This window comes from Solanum verrucosum, unplaced genomic scaffold, assembly GCF_900185275.1.
Source record: "Solanum verrucosum unplaced genomic scaffold, falcon-dt-bn FXZP01000032.1, whole genome shotgun sequence".
Lineage (NCBI taxonomy): Eukaryota > Viridiplantae > Streptophyta > Magnoliopsida > Solanales > Solanaceae > Solanum > Solanum verrucosum.
Genome location: NW_026020569.1, coordinates 566,886 through 584,065, shown reverse-complemented (window position 1 = coordinate 584,065; position 17,180 = coordinate 566,886). Strand labels below are relative to the sequence as shown.

Here is a 17,180-nt window from a genome sequence, read left to right as displayed (position 1 = left end):
AACCACTCACGATATGATACTTTCATCGCTACTTTACGTGGCTTATATATTGGGAAATATTCATTTTCTCGGCTTTGTGTTATCTTTCTCGCGATATATCGCAACGAGTAATTAAACTCGTGAGGAAGGATAAAATAACCCTAACGCCGTTTGTTAACCCCAAATAAACAAAAAAAACTACTAGCGTTTCTTCAACGGCAAAAGGACCTATAAATTGATGGCGATTACAATACAATAACCTGCAATTTTAATCAATTCTCTTTATCTCAGAAAGCTTCTTCGTCTATCAATGGCGTTCAAAAAAATTGTAGCTCAACGCCTTTTCGATTCATATAAAATTTCTCGTCCTTCCCTAACAACATGCCGTATTTGTTCCTCAACCATGACCAAATCGATGGCTTCTCCTAATCCTGAAAGGATAGCTCCAGATCCCGGCGAGGGTGCTTTTTTCCGTCGGTCTCTCCACCGAAGTTCTTTGTTCCAGTCACTAGCAACCTCGTCGGAGCTCCGGTCGTTTCCCATCGGTGAAAAGCTCCGTCAGGAATTGAGAGGGATGGACATTGGTAGAGATAGGATCAGACTCGATGGACTCATCTCACCGCCGCAGCAGAAATCGTTGTCGGAGATGGAGTCAGAATTAGCCGAGGAGGAGAAATTTACGGTGGCCGATGCAAAGAAGGTTATGAGATTGGCACAGCTTGAGGTGGTGAAATCGAGGCTAAGGCAGATGGAGAATGACTGGATTTCGTATCCGGAATTTTTTCAGATCTGCAATGGCGCTTCTTCAAACCCCGATCAAGCCCTAGAATTCGCGAAGATGCTCGATCAATCGGGAATTGTAATTGTTTTGGGAAACGTCGTATTCCTTAAGCCTGATAAGGTTGGTTTTCTATTATTTTTTTCCCTTTCATGCTTTTTCCCCTTATAAAATTATCAATGTGGATTTCCATAACTTGCCATGATACAGATTTTACAAGATGTGTATGTGCATTACTGTACTGCTGAGAAGTATTGATAAGTTCTAACAAATATTACTACATTAGTTTTTTTTTTACCTTGTGCATTACAAGTCTACCGAAAACTGATAGAATTTCATCTATTCTCTATGTTTTTCAACAGGAAAGCCAACAAAGTTATTCCAGATCTCTAAAACGAGATGGTGACTTTTATAAGGGACTGCACCAGTTGGACCATTTCCAAACACCCAAATTTACACCATTGAACACCCTTTCCTCTTATAAACTTAATTCCAAACATTTGGGAAGAAGATAATGTTTGGCTTAAAAAGTGTTTTTTTGCAATATTTTTAAATTTGCAAAAACTGAAATTGTTATTTACTGCAAAAAAAATTGAACCAAACGTAAGCTAATAATTTGGTGGGGATGGGATAAGAGAAAGGAAAAAGAACATTCAGGTTCTGTAGAGTCCAAAAATTAGTAAATCCTACCCCAGAAAGAAACGAAATACAGTTATTCCCTTAGCTCCTCTAGTTGTCTTTTCTAATACTTGACGCAAGTGACAATTTGCCTTCCTTGTCATAGGAATAGACACTGTTTTAGTTAAACAGATTCAGAATTTTAAGTTTGTGTCTAAGTACGTGGGTGATTGTATTTTAACATTCTCGAAAAAGAAGTATTTATAGGAGTAATAATATAGATTAGTGAATCCAATTTAGATGAATGCTTGCAAATGGGAAGATGTTTCTCATTATGTGATAAGGCGTGTGAAGTGGAGTTCTATTGTTTTACACAAGCATTTTGGTCCCTTGTTTTGTTGCTACAGGTGGTGAAAGCCATGGAAGGCTTAATGCCAATGCCTTTGGCTCAGCCAAATGACCCACAAATGATGAAGGAGTTTCAACAAATGGATGAGAAGAAATCAGCTATTGACAAGAAGGCAGAATCGTTGGTGCAAAGGGAGTTGTGGTGTGGGCTAGGATTCTTTGTGATTCAGACTGCAGCTTTCATGAGGCTCACTTTCTGGGAGCTAACATGGGATGTAATGGAGCCAATTTGCTTCTATGTTACATCCTTTTACTGCATGGCTGGTTATGCTTTCTTCCTTAGGACCTCCAAAGAGCCTACTTATGAAGGCTTCTTCCACAGCCGCTTTAGCGCAAAACAAAAGAAGCTCATGAAGCTTCACAATTTTGATCTTCAGAGGTACAATGAACTCCGCAAAGCTTGTGATCCTCACTCGTCCATACCTACTGGAAAGATTTTAACACTTCATTCAACACCCATGATGTCCACAACATAGAATGTGGTGATTTTACATGAACATGTTGTGCTTAAGATGGATATTTTTTAGGAATACTGCAAGAAAGAGGAACCTAAAATTGGAAAGGACAGATGATATACTTTGCTAATTTTTTTTTCTTTTACTTGTTTTACTTTTAAGTTAGTGTCGAATGGATACTTCGAGCTGATCCCTGTGGGACTGAGGCGTCGTTGTTGTTGTTTACTATTACTTTGGACCTAGACTAACTTTGAGTTTATCTATGTCACGGCTAATGTATAATATTAAGCGAAGAGGGCACAGAAAATTTATAGAAAATTCAAACTTGGTTTGCTCACATATCATGATTTGCACATTAGGGACCCGAGAATCATGGTGCATTCAACTAACAATCTGATTAAAATACTAGATTAGATAAAGTTAATGTCCACTGATTCATGTTCTGTGTATTTTCGAAGCAAAGATTAAATAATATTATTTCACAAACAGAGTCATTGTTTACCCATTCATCTCCCCGGATTTTGTTGGGGAATCTAATCTGATGATATAAGAATAGGACAAGTATCAAATTGCACCACAATACTTACTAGATGGCTAGATGCACCACATTTTCAGATTCCTAATATACTAATGAATGTAATTCACCTTAGTCAAAGAGCACCTAATGTTTGGTTGAAAAAAATGAGACACCAAGTAATGTTTGAATTACATTTACAAAAGTGGCTGGCTACTGCAACTTGACTCTACTTCCTAGTAAGCTGGAGGCTAGGCCCTACTCCAATGGTGGTGGTGGGGTTGGCCTATCTGCCTAAAATGAGAATTTTTACAGGGTGATAAGGAAGAGGAACAGGGGAGGGGTGTTTTCTAGGCAGGCTGATTCACATTAAATCAAGATTTTTATTAGGCCGAAAAGACCTCTTACTTCTAGTTAAATTCTCAAAGGTTGGAGTGAAATGAATAAGATAGGGGGTGTGGGTGGGGTGGAGCCTTGAGCCCTATAGTTGAAAAAAAAAATCAAGGGAAAGTTTTCCTTTTAATGAGTTTTATGCTGCTTAAAGTTAAATTAATCGGAATTTCAACACAAATATGAATACTGAGCGAAAAATCAATATATAGACTGCGTAATTGGAGTAAATATATTGCAGTAATAGAAGAAGAACTAGAAAAGAAAAAAAAACTAACAGCCAGAAACCTGTAACAGCCTTTCCCATGCCAAAACTAACTAAACAAGTATTTGTTACTTGTCCTATCCCTCCATTAAAATATCGATTGATGCTATATAACTCTTTGAATTCACTTTTACCGAATGCAATATCACTACTACCTTACAAACTTATGGAAAGGGACGGTACAAATTTACAATCAACATGCATAACCAAACAATACTTCTTTTCATATGCCTGCATAATTGGCAAAATCAAATCCAATCCGATCCAACCCATTTAGGTTTGAATTGGTTATTGATCCGCCCATTTGTTTGCTCAACCCATCTCAATCCAATTCATTTCAACGCATTAAAAATCGGGTTGATACGTAACCCAAATTGATTTTTGAGAAATCTTGTTAAAATATTTTTAAAAAACTTGTTTTTGATTTTATATGTTATATATGATTATAATAAAGAAAAAAAATAATTTTATTAGGTATTAAAAGCTTATAAAATAACAAATAAAGCTATTAAAACTAAGTAAAAATTGGGTGGGTTGGTTATGACCCGTTACCTAACCCGTTTTAACCCAAACAAATTTGAGTTGGGTTAGGTCTTGACCCGTTTATTGTCTTAATCCATTTTGACCTACCCAAATTTAATTCAACCCGTCCAATTGTCACCCCTAGCATGATTCACCTCCTAAGGAAAGCTTTCTTTTACAATCAACTTCGTGTTATCTTCTCTTTTTTTTTAAATCACTTTGCCCTTCACGGGATATCAGCCACCTTCCACCAACAATACATACAAGAAAATTTTGTCCATCAAAGCTAGTGTTATCTTTTATATTATGTGACACTTTTCATATGCATCCACAGATTTAATATATATATATATATATATATATATATATACTTAATTCATTTGTTTCATCGAAAACTACGAAAATAAATCATTCATACATCATACAAGATTAGTTATATCGAAGAGACTACTCTTGCGAAACACAAAGCTGAAAATTAAAATGTCTTTATATATTTGTATAACATGTTGTGCATTAATTGAACTCTTTAACAACAAAATATTCATAAATCATAATACGTGTGATAGCTTTACAAAGGTTCAGGTCAATCATGCATGCCATGTGATATTAGCATTATATGTCTGAAATTATCTAAGATACTTTGATTAAAACATATAATAACCTCTCTCTTTAATTTCACAAATTAAGATTGAGCATGTTTCTATCATTGTACAGAAATTAGAGACATGACAAGTGAATTACGAAGAATCTAAATAATTTTAATTATTAATACACCGACAAATTATCATACATTAGTATGTGTCTGATAAGAATGCCACTCAGCATGTTTGTCAATTAGTACGATCCTGATTATGACTTACATTAAATAAAAACAAATTATTTATGCAATTTAATTAATGAAATCATTAAACTTAATTAATTGTTAGAGCTAGCTCAATGGAAATTTTTAAGTGAGGAATATTGCACGAAGGAATCAAGATCAATCTTGTCTTGGATGTGGTACAAATTGATACATGCAATAAAAGACACTATATGCATGAAATATTAATTTCCTTTTTGTTGATTTACTTAAAATTGAAGAATCTAGTAGGTTTTTCTCCTGCTGAATTTACTGAAGGCGAGCAAAGATCTAATACTTTCTTGAAAATTTTCACAAGTAGCTACTATAATAAACTTAATTATGTTTCAAAGTTATAATTTGCATATTTACGGCATGTAGCTACATTTTAAGTTGCATCGTTTGTATAATTTACGGATTTGTATAACTCGCGTGTTTTCATAATTCGCGGGTACTTTTGTATAATTGAGCTTATTTTATATAAATTCGAAATAACCAATATATACAAACACAAACATCAGACCTTTAAACAGTTATACAAATTATATTATACAAAAAACATTATACAAATTATATATACAAATTCCGAATTATATAAACGTGTGAATTATACAAACTTGAAACCCCAGCTCACACAATTATCATTGAATGTTGGTCGCGAGTGGTAATTAATCAAAATTATAGCTATAATAACTAATTAACTAGTAGTATATGTTTGCTTAACCACTTAATTTTCCTACTTTATTTGTTCTTCCACTATGCCCAACACCAATGTTCAATTATCCTCTTTTCAATTGCTTGCTTATTTTTTCGTTCTCTTAGCTCTTAAGCCATAACAAACAAGTGAATTTTACTATTTTTAAATTTGAATTGACAAAATTTGGCGGTAGAATTATGGGGAAATTATGTAAGTACCCCATAAAAGTAAAATAACTATAAATATATACCTCTTTACATTTATACCCATTAAATAATTAAACTATATGTTTCTAACTATTTTCGCTTAATTGATACTATCTTGGTATTATTAAAAAAATTTGTTCTGAAAGTATATATATACTCTTAAAAGTATCATTGACTAATTGAGTAATTTCTGAACAAAAAATCTTAAAGATACCACAACAATATACATATACTCTTATAATATCATTGACTAATGAATAATTTCTGAACAAGAAACCTTATTGATATAATACAGTATATATATATATATATAGATTTAATATCAGTTAAGCGAAATTGTCAGCCTTAATGATATCAATATAGTATATGATACTTATTTAGAATCAATTAAGCGAAAATTAATGAACGTTATGGACTGTAATTTTTTTTTTAGAAATGAGTATTTCTTGAATTACTTTGGATTAAGATATAAACATGTAATTACTTTGAATTTTATGGTCAATTTATATAGTTTTTCTTAGAAGTATGACCCATTTAAGATTGAAATGGTCCTGGTAATGTGAAGACCAGATATAGCAGAGGCCCAGATAGAATGAACTTGAGTACAAAGCCCACTGGACTCGATGAGACAAATTCTTGATCCATATCTAACAACAAATTTGACGTCATAGCATTACACCTAAATATATATCATTTCCAAATATATTTTCTTTTTCAATGAAAGGATAGAGCTGGGTAATGAATAGGGAAAGAGAGGAATGTCTTATATAAAAGAGGAGAGTGATTATACATATTTCTCTTTGGAAAATATTTTTTATCATAAAATAAGTTTATTAAAAATGAGAAAAATGACTTGTCAAAGTATGAAAAACAAGATACTCAAGTGACATTTTACATTGATATGTATTCTCCATAGCTCTAATGTTCACCTTATATTCACTCCACACCCTAGTTAGACCCCATCCCGATCACCCTGCACCCTTCCCCCATCATTTGTCAAGATTATATATAAAATATTTTTAGCATAACAAATTTGTTAAATTAGGTCTTAGACCTAACTCACACCCTAAAAGCTAGTTCAAAAGGAGGAGGATTGCCCAAGCCTTATAAGGAGTTCACCCATCTCATTAATCATCAATGTGAGACTTTTTTTTGTCATTCTTTGACACCTAACATCATGCCCAGTGCTTAGCATCTGGTGCGTGGACAAATTTGATTTTGAGGAGCCCCAACATTGGGTGAGATGGGTCCTGCTCTGATACTATGTATATATATGACATTTGGGTCTAACTCAACCCCAAAAGCTAGCTCATAAGGGGAGGTTTGTTCAAGTCCATATAAGAAGACCAAATTTCAACCCTCTATCGATGTGAGAGTTCTTAACAAAATTTTACTTACTCCACAAACACAAAAAAAAAAAGAGTAAAAACTCATTCATTTAATTTCCTTACAAACTTTTTTTTCTTGTGAACACATCCAAAATATCTTAGTGGATCGATCTGATAATGACCTAAAGTTGCAAGTAGCCATGTGTCTCTTTACCATGATATTATATAGTATCTAAATCTCCAAAATATTCCTAGTAAGTAGAAACCAAATAATTATAGATTTGACTGCTCTTTTTCTCAACAGTGAATGGTAGCACGCTAAAAACTTACCTCCTCCTAGCTAGCACGTTAAAGTACAACTCCAATAATTATGCTGCCAGTGCCATATCACACTTTTTCAACTCCACCGAATTTTTTCACTCTACTTATTACCATTTACAAGTATAATATCCTTTAATTTTTAACTACATTGAAACTATATTCTTATAATTCGATGTGCACACCTTATTATACGAATAAATATTTGTCTTGCATGTATATATCACAATATTCTTAGTTCGATGTAAACAGTTTATATGAATAAATATTTGTCTAACATAAATCTGAGTGCCATTGATATTATAAGTTCATTGGAAAACTCTCCACAAAAAATGGTTATTGCACAGCATCTAGGAACATTAGGGAACTGACAAGAAATAACTCCTCTGGTATTCAAGTTATTAATTGAGAGCTGTGTCGGTACATACTTTGCCCCATAAGATTGGGATAAGACTCCAATTCAATGACTTCTACACAATGGTTGATATGTGGAAATAATAGCTAGAGATGGACAAAGTAGAGTTATTGAAATAATGACATTAAAAAATGTAACCCCTTCATACTTATTGGATGTTTCTTTTTGTTTTTTTTTTTCATTTGATATCTGATTTGAAGCTCATACTAATTTGATTATGAGTGACATTTAAAAAAATTAAACTTAAATTTGAGATTTCTAATTAAATATCAGAGAATCTGACATGGCATCCTACCAAAACACCGGTGGTCCTCCAATGTAATTATGAGTTTCACATAGCACACACAAAATTCAAATAAAAGATAAGATCAGTTGTGACTTGTGATCGTTTGTCATTATAAAAATTGTGTAATAACATCATGAATCGTCTAAAATAGAGCAAAATAAATATTAAAAAGAAATTTAATCAACCCCAAAACTAGTTCAAATATTGTTAGTATGAATGCTTAAGAGTACAACTTTTGCCTTTTGATAACAACTAAGTTACTAACGTATATAAAAAAGAGACCACACGCATTCGAAATACTAGAGGGGGCACGCTCAATGCATATTTATACGAGATATTTTTTATTTTTTTAATTTTCTGGCCAGAAAATTTTAAAAACTATAATATTTTTTTAATTTTAAAACAAACAGATCTTTTTTTCATTTTTTTAGTTAGAAATTATTAAAGTTAAAAGGGTACACATGTTTTAAAAGGTAAAATAACATAAATAAAATATCATTCTGGCCAAATTTTGACCAAATTTTCTGGCCATTTAGCACTTTCCTTAACTTAATTGTTCAATTTTCAAGACTTCTTTTAAGGAAAAATCCCTTTGGCCAGAAAATTTTAAAAAATATGTTATTTTACCTTTTTAAACATTTTTACCCTTTTAACTTTAATACATTTAATTAAAAATGAAAAACAAATCAGTTTAACTTTAAATAAAAAGAAGAGAAAATTATATATAATAGCAAACTATTAATTCAAATTAAATGCTATAAATATACTTTGATTTAATTGTACCCTATAGCAAACTATTGCTATTTTCGCCACTCTCCCTGGTGGAATCTTGCTTGCCACTCTCGTTTGGTGGCAGTCTCGCTCCCCTCTCTCGCTTTTATACAAACACAAATGTATAAAATGTGTTTGTGTTTGTATAAAGCGAGATGAAATTGTATATATACATTTATTTTCGTTCCCCTCTCTCCCCTCTCCCAAATCTCACTCGCCACCCTCGCCTCTCTCGCTTATACAAACAGAAACGAAATGTATAAATTGTGCTTCTGTTTGTATAAAGCGAGAGAAAATTGTATATACACATGCAAATACATATATCTTCGTCCTATAAACTTATAATTATACAATACAAATATTTCTCTACCCAGTTTTCTTTTGCCTTTCTCGCTCTGTCGTTTTATACATACACAAATTATACAATTGATCTTTTGTATACAATTGTTTTCTTTTGTATATGTATAGCGAATTATACAACTGCTTTCTTTGTATATGTATAGCGAATTATACAACTGTTTTTTTTGTATATGTATAGCGAATTATACATATATATGTTGGCTATAGAGCGCAATTATGCAGACTTTGTTATAGCATACAAATATGAATTTTGTGTTTGCTATATAAAGTTGCTCTAAAAAGAATACTATAGACTTTTTTATTTTTCTAGTCAAATGCTGGCCAAATTTTCTGGCCATTTAGCATTCATTAGTTAGTATTGGAATTAGGCTAGTTATTAATTAATGTTTAGTTATTTTAATATTTATTTTCCATATTTTACCCTTAGTATTAAATACATATTTTCCAAATCAAATTATCAGATATCAATTAATAGGGGATTGTTTGGTAAAATATTTATATCATTAATTAATTTCATAATCGGTGTGTCAATTCAAACAGTGACAAGTAAAAGTGAACTGAGGGAGTAGTTATAAATTGCTTAAAGTGATAACTATTTTCAAGTCTTTTAAACATGTTACTAATAAAAAAGATCTGAAATAATGAGATACTCCTTTTGTCCCTTTTTATTTGTCCCAACTTTTTACTTGTCATTTTCTTAGAAATCAAGAAAAGATAGAACCTTTTTAATGAGTAAATTATTTTTGAAATTCTATTTGTCAATAGGAGTAATATAATAAATTTACTATTTTAGTTTATTTTTTTAATAAGTATGTTAAGTAAAAATGAATGAGTAAATAGAGACGGAAGCAGGGGCGGACCTAGCTTGTATCGAGGGGGTTCACCGGTCGAAAAATTACGTTATATATATAGGGCCAAATTCTGATTTTATGTGTACATATATTAAAATGAATTCCTTGAAAACAATTGAGAAGCTTTGGCTCAATGGATAAGGGGTTCAACAGTGGCTTTTATGCTTTTCTCTTATTTTTTACCCTTTTTAATGCATGGAATTGGGTTCAACTTTTGGGCTTGGATCATCTTCTCTTTTTCATTATTTTTTCTCTTTTATGTCATTTTTTAAATTTATTTTTGTTTAAATTTATTAGACACATTTTTTTTATTCTTCTTATATCTATTTTTCATTTTATTTCAACATAATTTTATGTACAACTCTTTAAAAATGATGAATTGTATATATAAAGATAAATTAGATGTAGTTGCATGAAGAAACTAAAAATCGTCAATATCCTTTTAATAATATATATTTAATAGAATTCATGAAAATTCTTTTCTATTTTTTCAATTCTATTTTAGAGAGATGGAAACTAAACTTATTTGATTTATTCGTCATTTTTTTTTTCAACAAGTGATGACTAACCTAGTAAATTAAACTACATGAACTAAAAAATTGACGATGCCATCTATTTATCATCTGAATATGCATTATAATATCAGTAAATCTATACTTACACACTTTTAGAGAATCTTGAAAATTTTCCTAGTAATATGTGTTCGAATGGATACTAATTTAAAAAAAAAAAAATGCAAAATAAAGTAAAACATTACAAAATAAAAGTATAAAAGTACAAGAAATTTTAAGAATGTTCAATGGAGCAAGGTAAAAGTAGGAAGATGCTTAATGCGGTACGATAAGGTAATATAAATTTAGCGGGTTAAGGTAAATATTTTTCTTCTCCGTCTCACTTTCTTTTTCATCCTTTAATTGTCACATATTTTAGGAATTAACTTATGTAATACAACTAATCCACTAATTTTTTTTTATCAACGTAGCTTTGTTCTCAATATCTTTGATTAGTTTGATGTTAACTTTTATCAACCAATGAGATACCTTGTACAAAAAGTATGTTGGGGTTACTACGCTTACTGTGCATTTACATTTCCACATGAGCTTCTTCTTTAAATTTTGAACTCCCTGAGCTTAATTCCTGGATCCGCCACCGAAAGGAGTAATATGTTATACCATTGGAGGATGCAGTGCACTGAAACTTTCAAATAATTTACTAGACTTCAAAAACATAAAGATAAATGGATAATCTTGGTACTTGCTAGCGACAGAAGCAGAAGCGTAATATTATATTTAAATATTAAATCTTTATAAAGTATATTGCCTTATTACGGCCACTTGGCCTTAAAGTAGATATGCCATCTAATTGCTTTTCTATTTTTCCAGAATTATATAACGTACATTATTAATACTCCATCTTAATAAACCCGCAGGAGAATTTTAATTAGCTCTCTATATAGCTCGAAGCTCAAGATACTCTCACATATATATTTATAATTTAATTAATAATGATAACCTTTTCATCAAAAGTCATGCGTGCATGTTCGATGGGCGCACAACTAAGAATCTAAGGTATACACGTCCTCTACATTTCAATTTTTAACCATAAAAAAAGAAAGACTCTCAAGTTACCCCTTCTAAAATAACTAGATAATGTGGCCCGTGCTATAATATAAATGGTATGTTTTGGGGCTACTAATCGAGTTTTTGAAGCAATTGTTTGTGTGGATAAAGGAATAAGTTTTTTTTATCACAGATTTGTACTTTCTTTGACGCTATTTAAGGCATAATAAGACTACCACATACAACATTTTTGAAATATTTTATGTTGTCAATTATCATGATTTATAGTATTTTTACGCAATTTTTAAATATAAAAAAATAAAAAATAAGACAAATAAATTAAAATGGACCCAATATATGTTATTTTTGTTGTCTCAAAAAACACAGTGTAAAATATTAGTTAAAATTCTTATAGTTTGACTCTAAAAAGGAAATCGTAACAATTAAAAGTGCATAGAGAGAGTAATAAATAGGTAATTAAATTTCAAGAAGTTTAAAATAAAAGGTTGGAAAAAAGAATTAGATAGACAACATATATTGAAAATTGAAAACATATAAATAATAAATGGGCCCAAATGAGGTCAAACTTTTTGGCTAATAAAGTAGTAGGTAATTAATGATGTTAAATTGTCCAATAATATAAATTTTAAAGGTACAACCATAAAAGAAGAATGTACAACACTATCAAGCACATATCATCCAACACTTGTCATGTGCTAAGTAGTACATATTCCCACTTATTATATATACTAGTTATTAGGTTCCCGCGCCAACGCGGGCCCAATGTATATTACTTCCTCCGTCTCATTTTATGTGAGGTAGTTTGATTCGCCACGGAGTTTAAAAAAGAAATGAAGACTTTTAAAATTTGTGGTTCAAAATGAATGATATAAATTTGTATGACTGTAAATTATTTCATTAAGGGTAAAATAAATATTTTATAATCAAATTGTTACTTAATATAGAAATGTGACATTCTTTTAGGACTGACTAAAAAGGAAAGTAAATAACATAAATTGGGAGTAGTTCTTTGTTTCAATTTATGTGACACCGATGAAATTTGGAGAGTTATATAATTTTTTGTATGTGATTTTGTTCAATATATTTTGAAGTTGTTAATTTATTGTGATTTATAGCACTTCTTATATCATTTTCAAATAATATATATTACTCTTTCTATTCCATTTTATGTGACGTAGGTACTTTTACGAAACTCAACTAAATTTCTTATATGATTCTTAAATATTTTTAGTTGTTATTTTACTTTAATTTACGTTACTTTTTATGTTATTTTCAAACAAACTTCTTTTGTTTCAATATGGAATTAAAGAGTCAATAAAATTTCTTTTATGATTTTTAATTATGTTTTTTTAATATCTTATATTATTACATTGTGATTTTAAGTACTTTTTATGTAATTTTTAAATCTAGAACAAATTAAAAGAAAAACAAGGAAAAATTTAAATGAAGAAAGTACTAAAATTTTCAAATAATCATATTTCTATATTAAAATGTTAAAAACTTTAAAAACTCCACATATATGCAGAAAATCATATACGGAAGACAAAATAATTTTTAAAATATATATTAAAGCTCTTTCTAATAATATCACATATTTATTCTATTTTTCAAATAATATATATTTCTCACTCAATCTCAATTACGCAGTACATATGAAATTTGGAGAGTTAATCAAATTCTTAGTACTATTTTAAACTATATTTTAGTACTATTTATATAATTTTCAAATAATATATGTTACTCACTCTATTATATTATGCAATACATATGAAATTTCAAGAATTAACCAAAATTTCAATATTTTAAATTGATTTTTAGAACTATTTTTGTAGTAAATAGAGGAAGTTCAAGAAGAAGGGCAAATCGGTCAATTGACTGACTAACCCTAAGCTCCTAAACATTCTCACTTCTAAATGGAAGCACGGGCACAATATCTGTTAAATTGTTAATTATTATGATTTATAATATTTTTTACATTATTTTCAAATAATATATGTTATGTATTTTTAAATACTTTAAGTTGTGATTAATAATATTCTTAACGTAATTTCAAATAATATATGTTACTCCATTTGTCCCAATTTATGTGACACATGTGAAATTTTGAGAGTTAATATGTTTTTCAAATATTGTAAGTTGTTAAGTATTGTGGTTTATGGTATTCTTAATGTAATTTTTCAAATAATATATGTTATTCCCTTCGTCTTAATTATACAATTCGCGTAAAATTTTGAGAGTTAATCGAATTTGTAATATTTTAAATTTATTTTTTAGTACTATTTAAAAAGGAAAAAATTAAAATATTACTATATAAGAAGAGTAGTAATTATATAGTAATTTTTCAAATAATATATGTTATTCCCTTCATCTTAATTATACAATTCGTGTAAAATTTTGAGAGTTAATCGAATTTGTGATATTTTAAATTTATTTTTTAGTACTATTTAAAAAGGAAAAAATTAAAATATAATGAAAGAGGAGTGTATAAAAGTAGGTGGCCCATATTTGTGATAGGTGGGCCATCTTCAAAAACCAAATGTAAAAGTAGGTGGGCCATCTTGGTGCCACGTGTCGAAAGAAGAGTGAATTTTATTCACTCTTCTTATATAGTAATATATATTAATTATATTATATATAGTAATATATATGATATATGATTTAAATAAAATAAAAGTAGGTGGGCCATGGTGCCACGTGTCGAAAGAAGAGTGAATTTTATTCACTCTTCTTATATAGTAATATATATATATATATATAATAGTACTAGTATATATTATCACAAAAAATATCTAGCAAGTTAATGAGTAACCCACTGAGCAAAGTTTTTTTTTTTTTTTTTTTGGTGATAAGAGATTTTTGAAAAATTGCTTTTGAAATTGGTGTTTCCAAAAACTTAGTCAAATTAAAGGATAGAATCAAAATTCAAAAGGAAAGCAATTGAGCATGCGTGAAATGACTTTGCCATAATTGCGGCTGAATTTCACTACTTCATCATTGGCTACAGATTCTATCAATTAGTAATATACATACATATACTCAGAACTGTAAAGATCGAACTCTCCGTCGATTTCCTTTAACATAATTTACAACCCAACTGACATAACTTCAATACAAAATTTTGTAAAAAGCAAAAAAAAGTAGACAAGCTGTTGGATGTACTTCAACTATCCTTATTCTTCAGAGAGTCCAAAATTTCAGTATCTTTTACACCATTTCTATTCTTCAAGTGCACCTTCACATAAAAATTGAGGAATAAAAATAGAATAGCAGCATTGAGCACTGAATTGAAAACCCATGCCCCAATTCCGTTACACCCACCTTTCATGAAATGGAGCAAAAGCACCCCAACATGGCACACAACGTTACATCCCAGTAACAGAATCCGACAGCTTACAACAAACGGGAAGCAGGCGCTTGGCAATCCAATCGCGGTCCAGAATCTGTAACCGTAAACAACAGAATATAAAAACGTTGTAAATAGTATTGCTAGTATTTGAAACGATTGCGAGAATTCTAGCCACAAGAAGGACATAAATATGAGTATGGAGTGGTTGAAGAGTTGAAAGAAGGAGAGTCTTCGACGCCGGAGAATGGAGAAGAAAGTACGTAGCGTGTGGAGGAAGCGAGAGAGATAGAAAATGTAGGACCAAAAGAAGACGCGTCCGGAAGGGCGCGTGCCGAGAGGGAAACAGAGGAGCCATTGGAAAGTGGTGGTTTTGTTACGGCGCCAGAACCAGCGAGTTTCACGGATTTCAGCGGCGGCGGAGAGGAGTATTCCGGTGAAGATGGTGAGGGAAATTAGGACCATAGAGAGGGAGTGAACGGCGGGGATGGGACCGAGAGGGAGAGGACGGCGGTTGCGGAAGAGGAGGCAAAGAAAAAGGTGGAGGAAGAGGGAGAAGATAACATAGGCTGCAATAGAGGTGAAGAGGAAGAACCACGTGTTACCCCATGATTGGCTGTGACTCCAACGGAAATTTACAACACAAGGGTGCTCAGAGAGATAATAACGCACAATGTGAATCATCGAACAAATAGCAATATATGAGCTTGAGAAATGATTTGAAATTATATGCAAAGTGAAAGGCCAGAAAGTTGATATATCAGAAATGAATTAATGTGCTTTGCACAAAACACTGCGTAGTTCCACTGCTAGACTTTCTAGTACACCAGTATAGCTCCTTTTATGAAAATGTTCGGTGGAAAATGACTGCTTTTTATAAAATTTTGTGCTATTATATATAGTACTAGGCCTAGGACTCATCTATATAGGTTGGATATCAAAGTCCCTTTTTGCCACTTTTTATATTATGACTATTTTTAATTAATTTACGATAAGAAGAAGTATTTGAAAACATTTTGTGAGGCAAATTATTAATTTTATTTTACAATAGTTGACGGTCTTAAAAAAAAATTATTTTATTGATTAATTAAACTTAGATTCACTTTGATCTGTCACATGACATAATAAATGGTTTCAAATTTTTAAACTTGGCGAAAATTTAGGGGTGTATTTCACTCATGTTATAAGATCAAGGTTGTATTTAAGTTTAGTTAATCAAGTAAAAAAATGTTTTAAGGCTGTTAATAGTTTAAAGACAAAACTAATAATTTGCGTTGAATTTAAATATGTTTTAAATATTTCTCTTTTAAGATATGGTTTTTACATCTTACAGGAATACTTAATTATTTTTTTGGTTATCGGACCCCTAATTGATTTGTCGAATATCATAACCATGAGTACTTTAGTCTTTTCAAAGACTTTATTTTTCTGGTGGGTATATATTAGAGAAAATTTCATAAATAACAAATATAATAGGTATAATAAGGCTTTATAGCTATAGTTTCAATAATTGCGCTTCATAACTATAGTTTTGTTTGATATGAAGACTACAGTTTGTATATTTCGCTTGCAAATATACAAATAGAGTAAGTATATATAAATTTTGTATTTATATATTTAGTAATTTTTCAGAACTCCGTTTATATATTTCGCTTGCCAATATACAAACATGATAATTTATTAGTATGAATTTTTCATAAATCGTATACAAATAGCTAGGGTAAGCATATACAAAATTCAAAATTTATACAATTAATCAGAAACCAAATTATACAAATTCTAAATTTATATAACTTAGATGAATAGTAATAATTTAAAAAACTTTAGCCGCGACTTATAATTTTCTTAAACTATATGTTTGCTATTCTACCTAATTTTCCCTATATATTATGCCAAGTTGGTTACTATACCATAGAAAGTTTTTACGTCCTAGTATATTACCTTATAAGTGACTCCATTATGTAAATATTTTTACTTCAAACACACGAGATCAGTTGAACTTTTATATATTATATTAATCTTCAATTTTTAATGGCCCAGGGGTTCATTAGGACACGTTTTAAACCTTTGATGCCTCACAATTTCTTTTCCTCAATGATCCTCAACTCAAAATGTTTACTTTTGACAATTTCTACTAAACTCTCTTGTTGTTATGCTCCATAATCAGGGGTGGATCTATGAAGGGGTAGGGTACCATCCTCGAACTTCGACGGAAACTCTCTCTCTATATATATATATAATATTTATATAAATATAAA

At 30.5% G+C, this 17,180-nt stretch overlaps 2 protein-coding genes across 2 annotated transcripts; one reads left to right on the top strand and one right to left on the bottom strand.

Moving 5' to 3' along the window:
- Positions 1–248: 248 nt before the first annotated feature.
- On the top strand, positions 249–2,575 carry LOC125810798 (calcium uniporter protein 2, mitochondrial-like). The gene is made up of 2 exons (XM_049490288.1): positions 249–880; positions 1,783–2,575. Exons 1-2 carry the CDS (start codon positions 290–292, stop codon positions 2,257–2,259), a joined length of 1,068 nt encoding a protein of 355 aa, XP_049346245.1. The 5' UTR covers positions 249–289; the 3' UTR covers positions 2,260–2,575.
- Positions 2,576–14,739: 12,164 nt separating this feature from the next.
- Positions 14,740–15,615, bottom strand: LOC125810962 (elongation of fatty acids protein 3-like). The gene has a single exon (XM_049490461.1). It carries the CDS (start codon positions 15,604–15,606, stop codon positions 14,740–14,742), a length of 867 nt encoding a protein of 288 aa, XP_049346418.1. The 5' UTR covers positions 15,607–15,615.
- Positions 15,616–17,180: the final 1,565 nt, after the last annotated feature.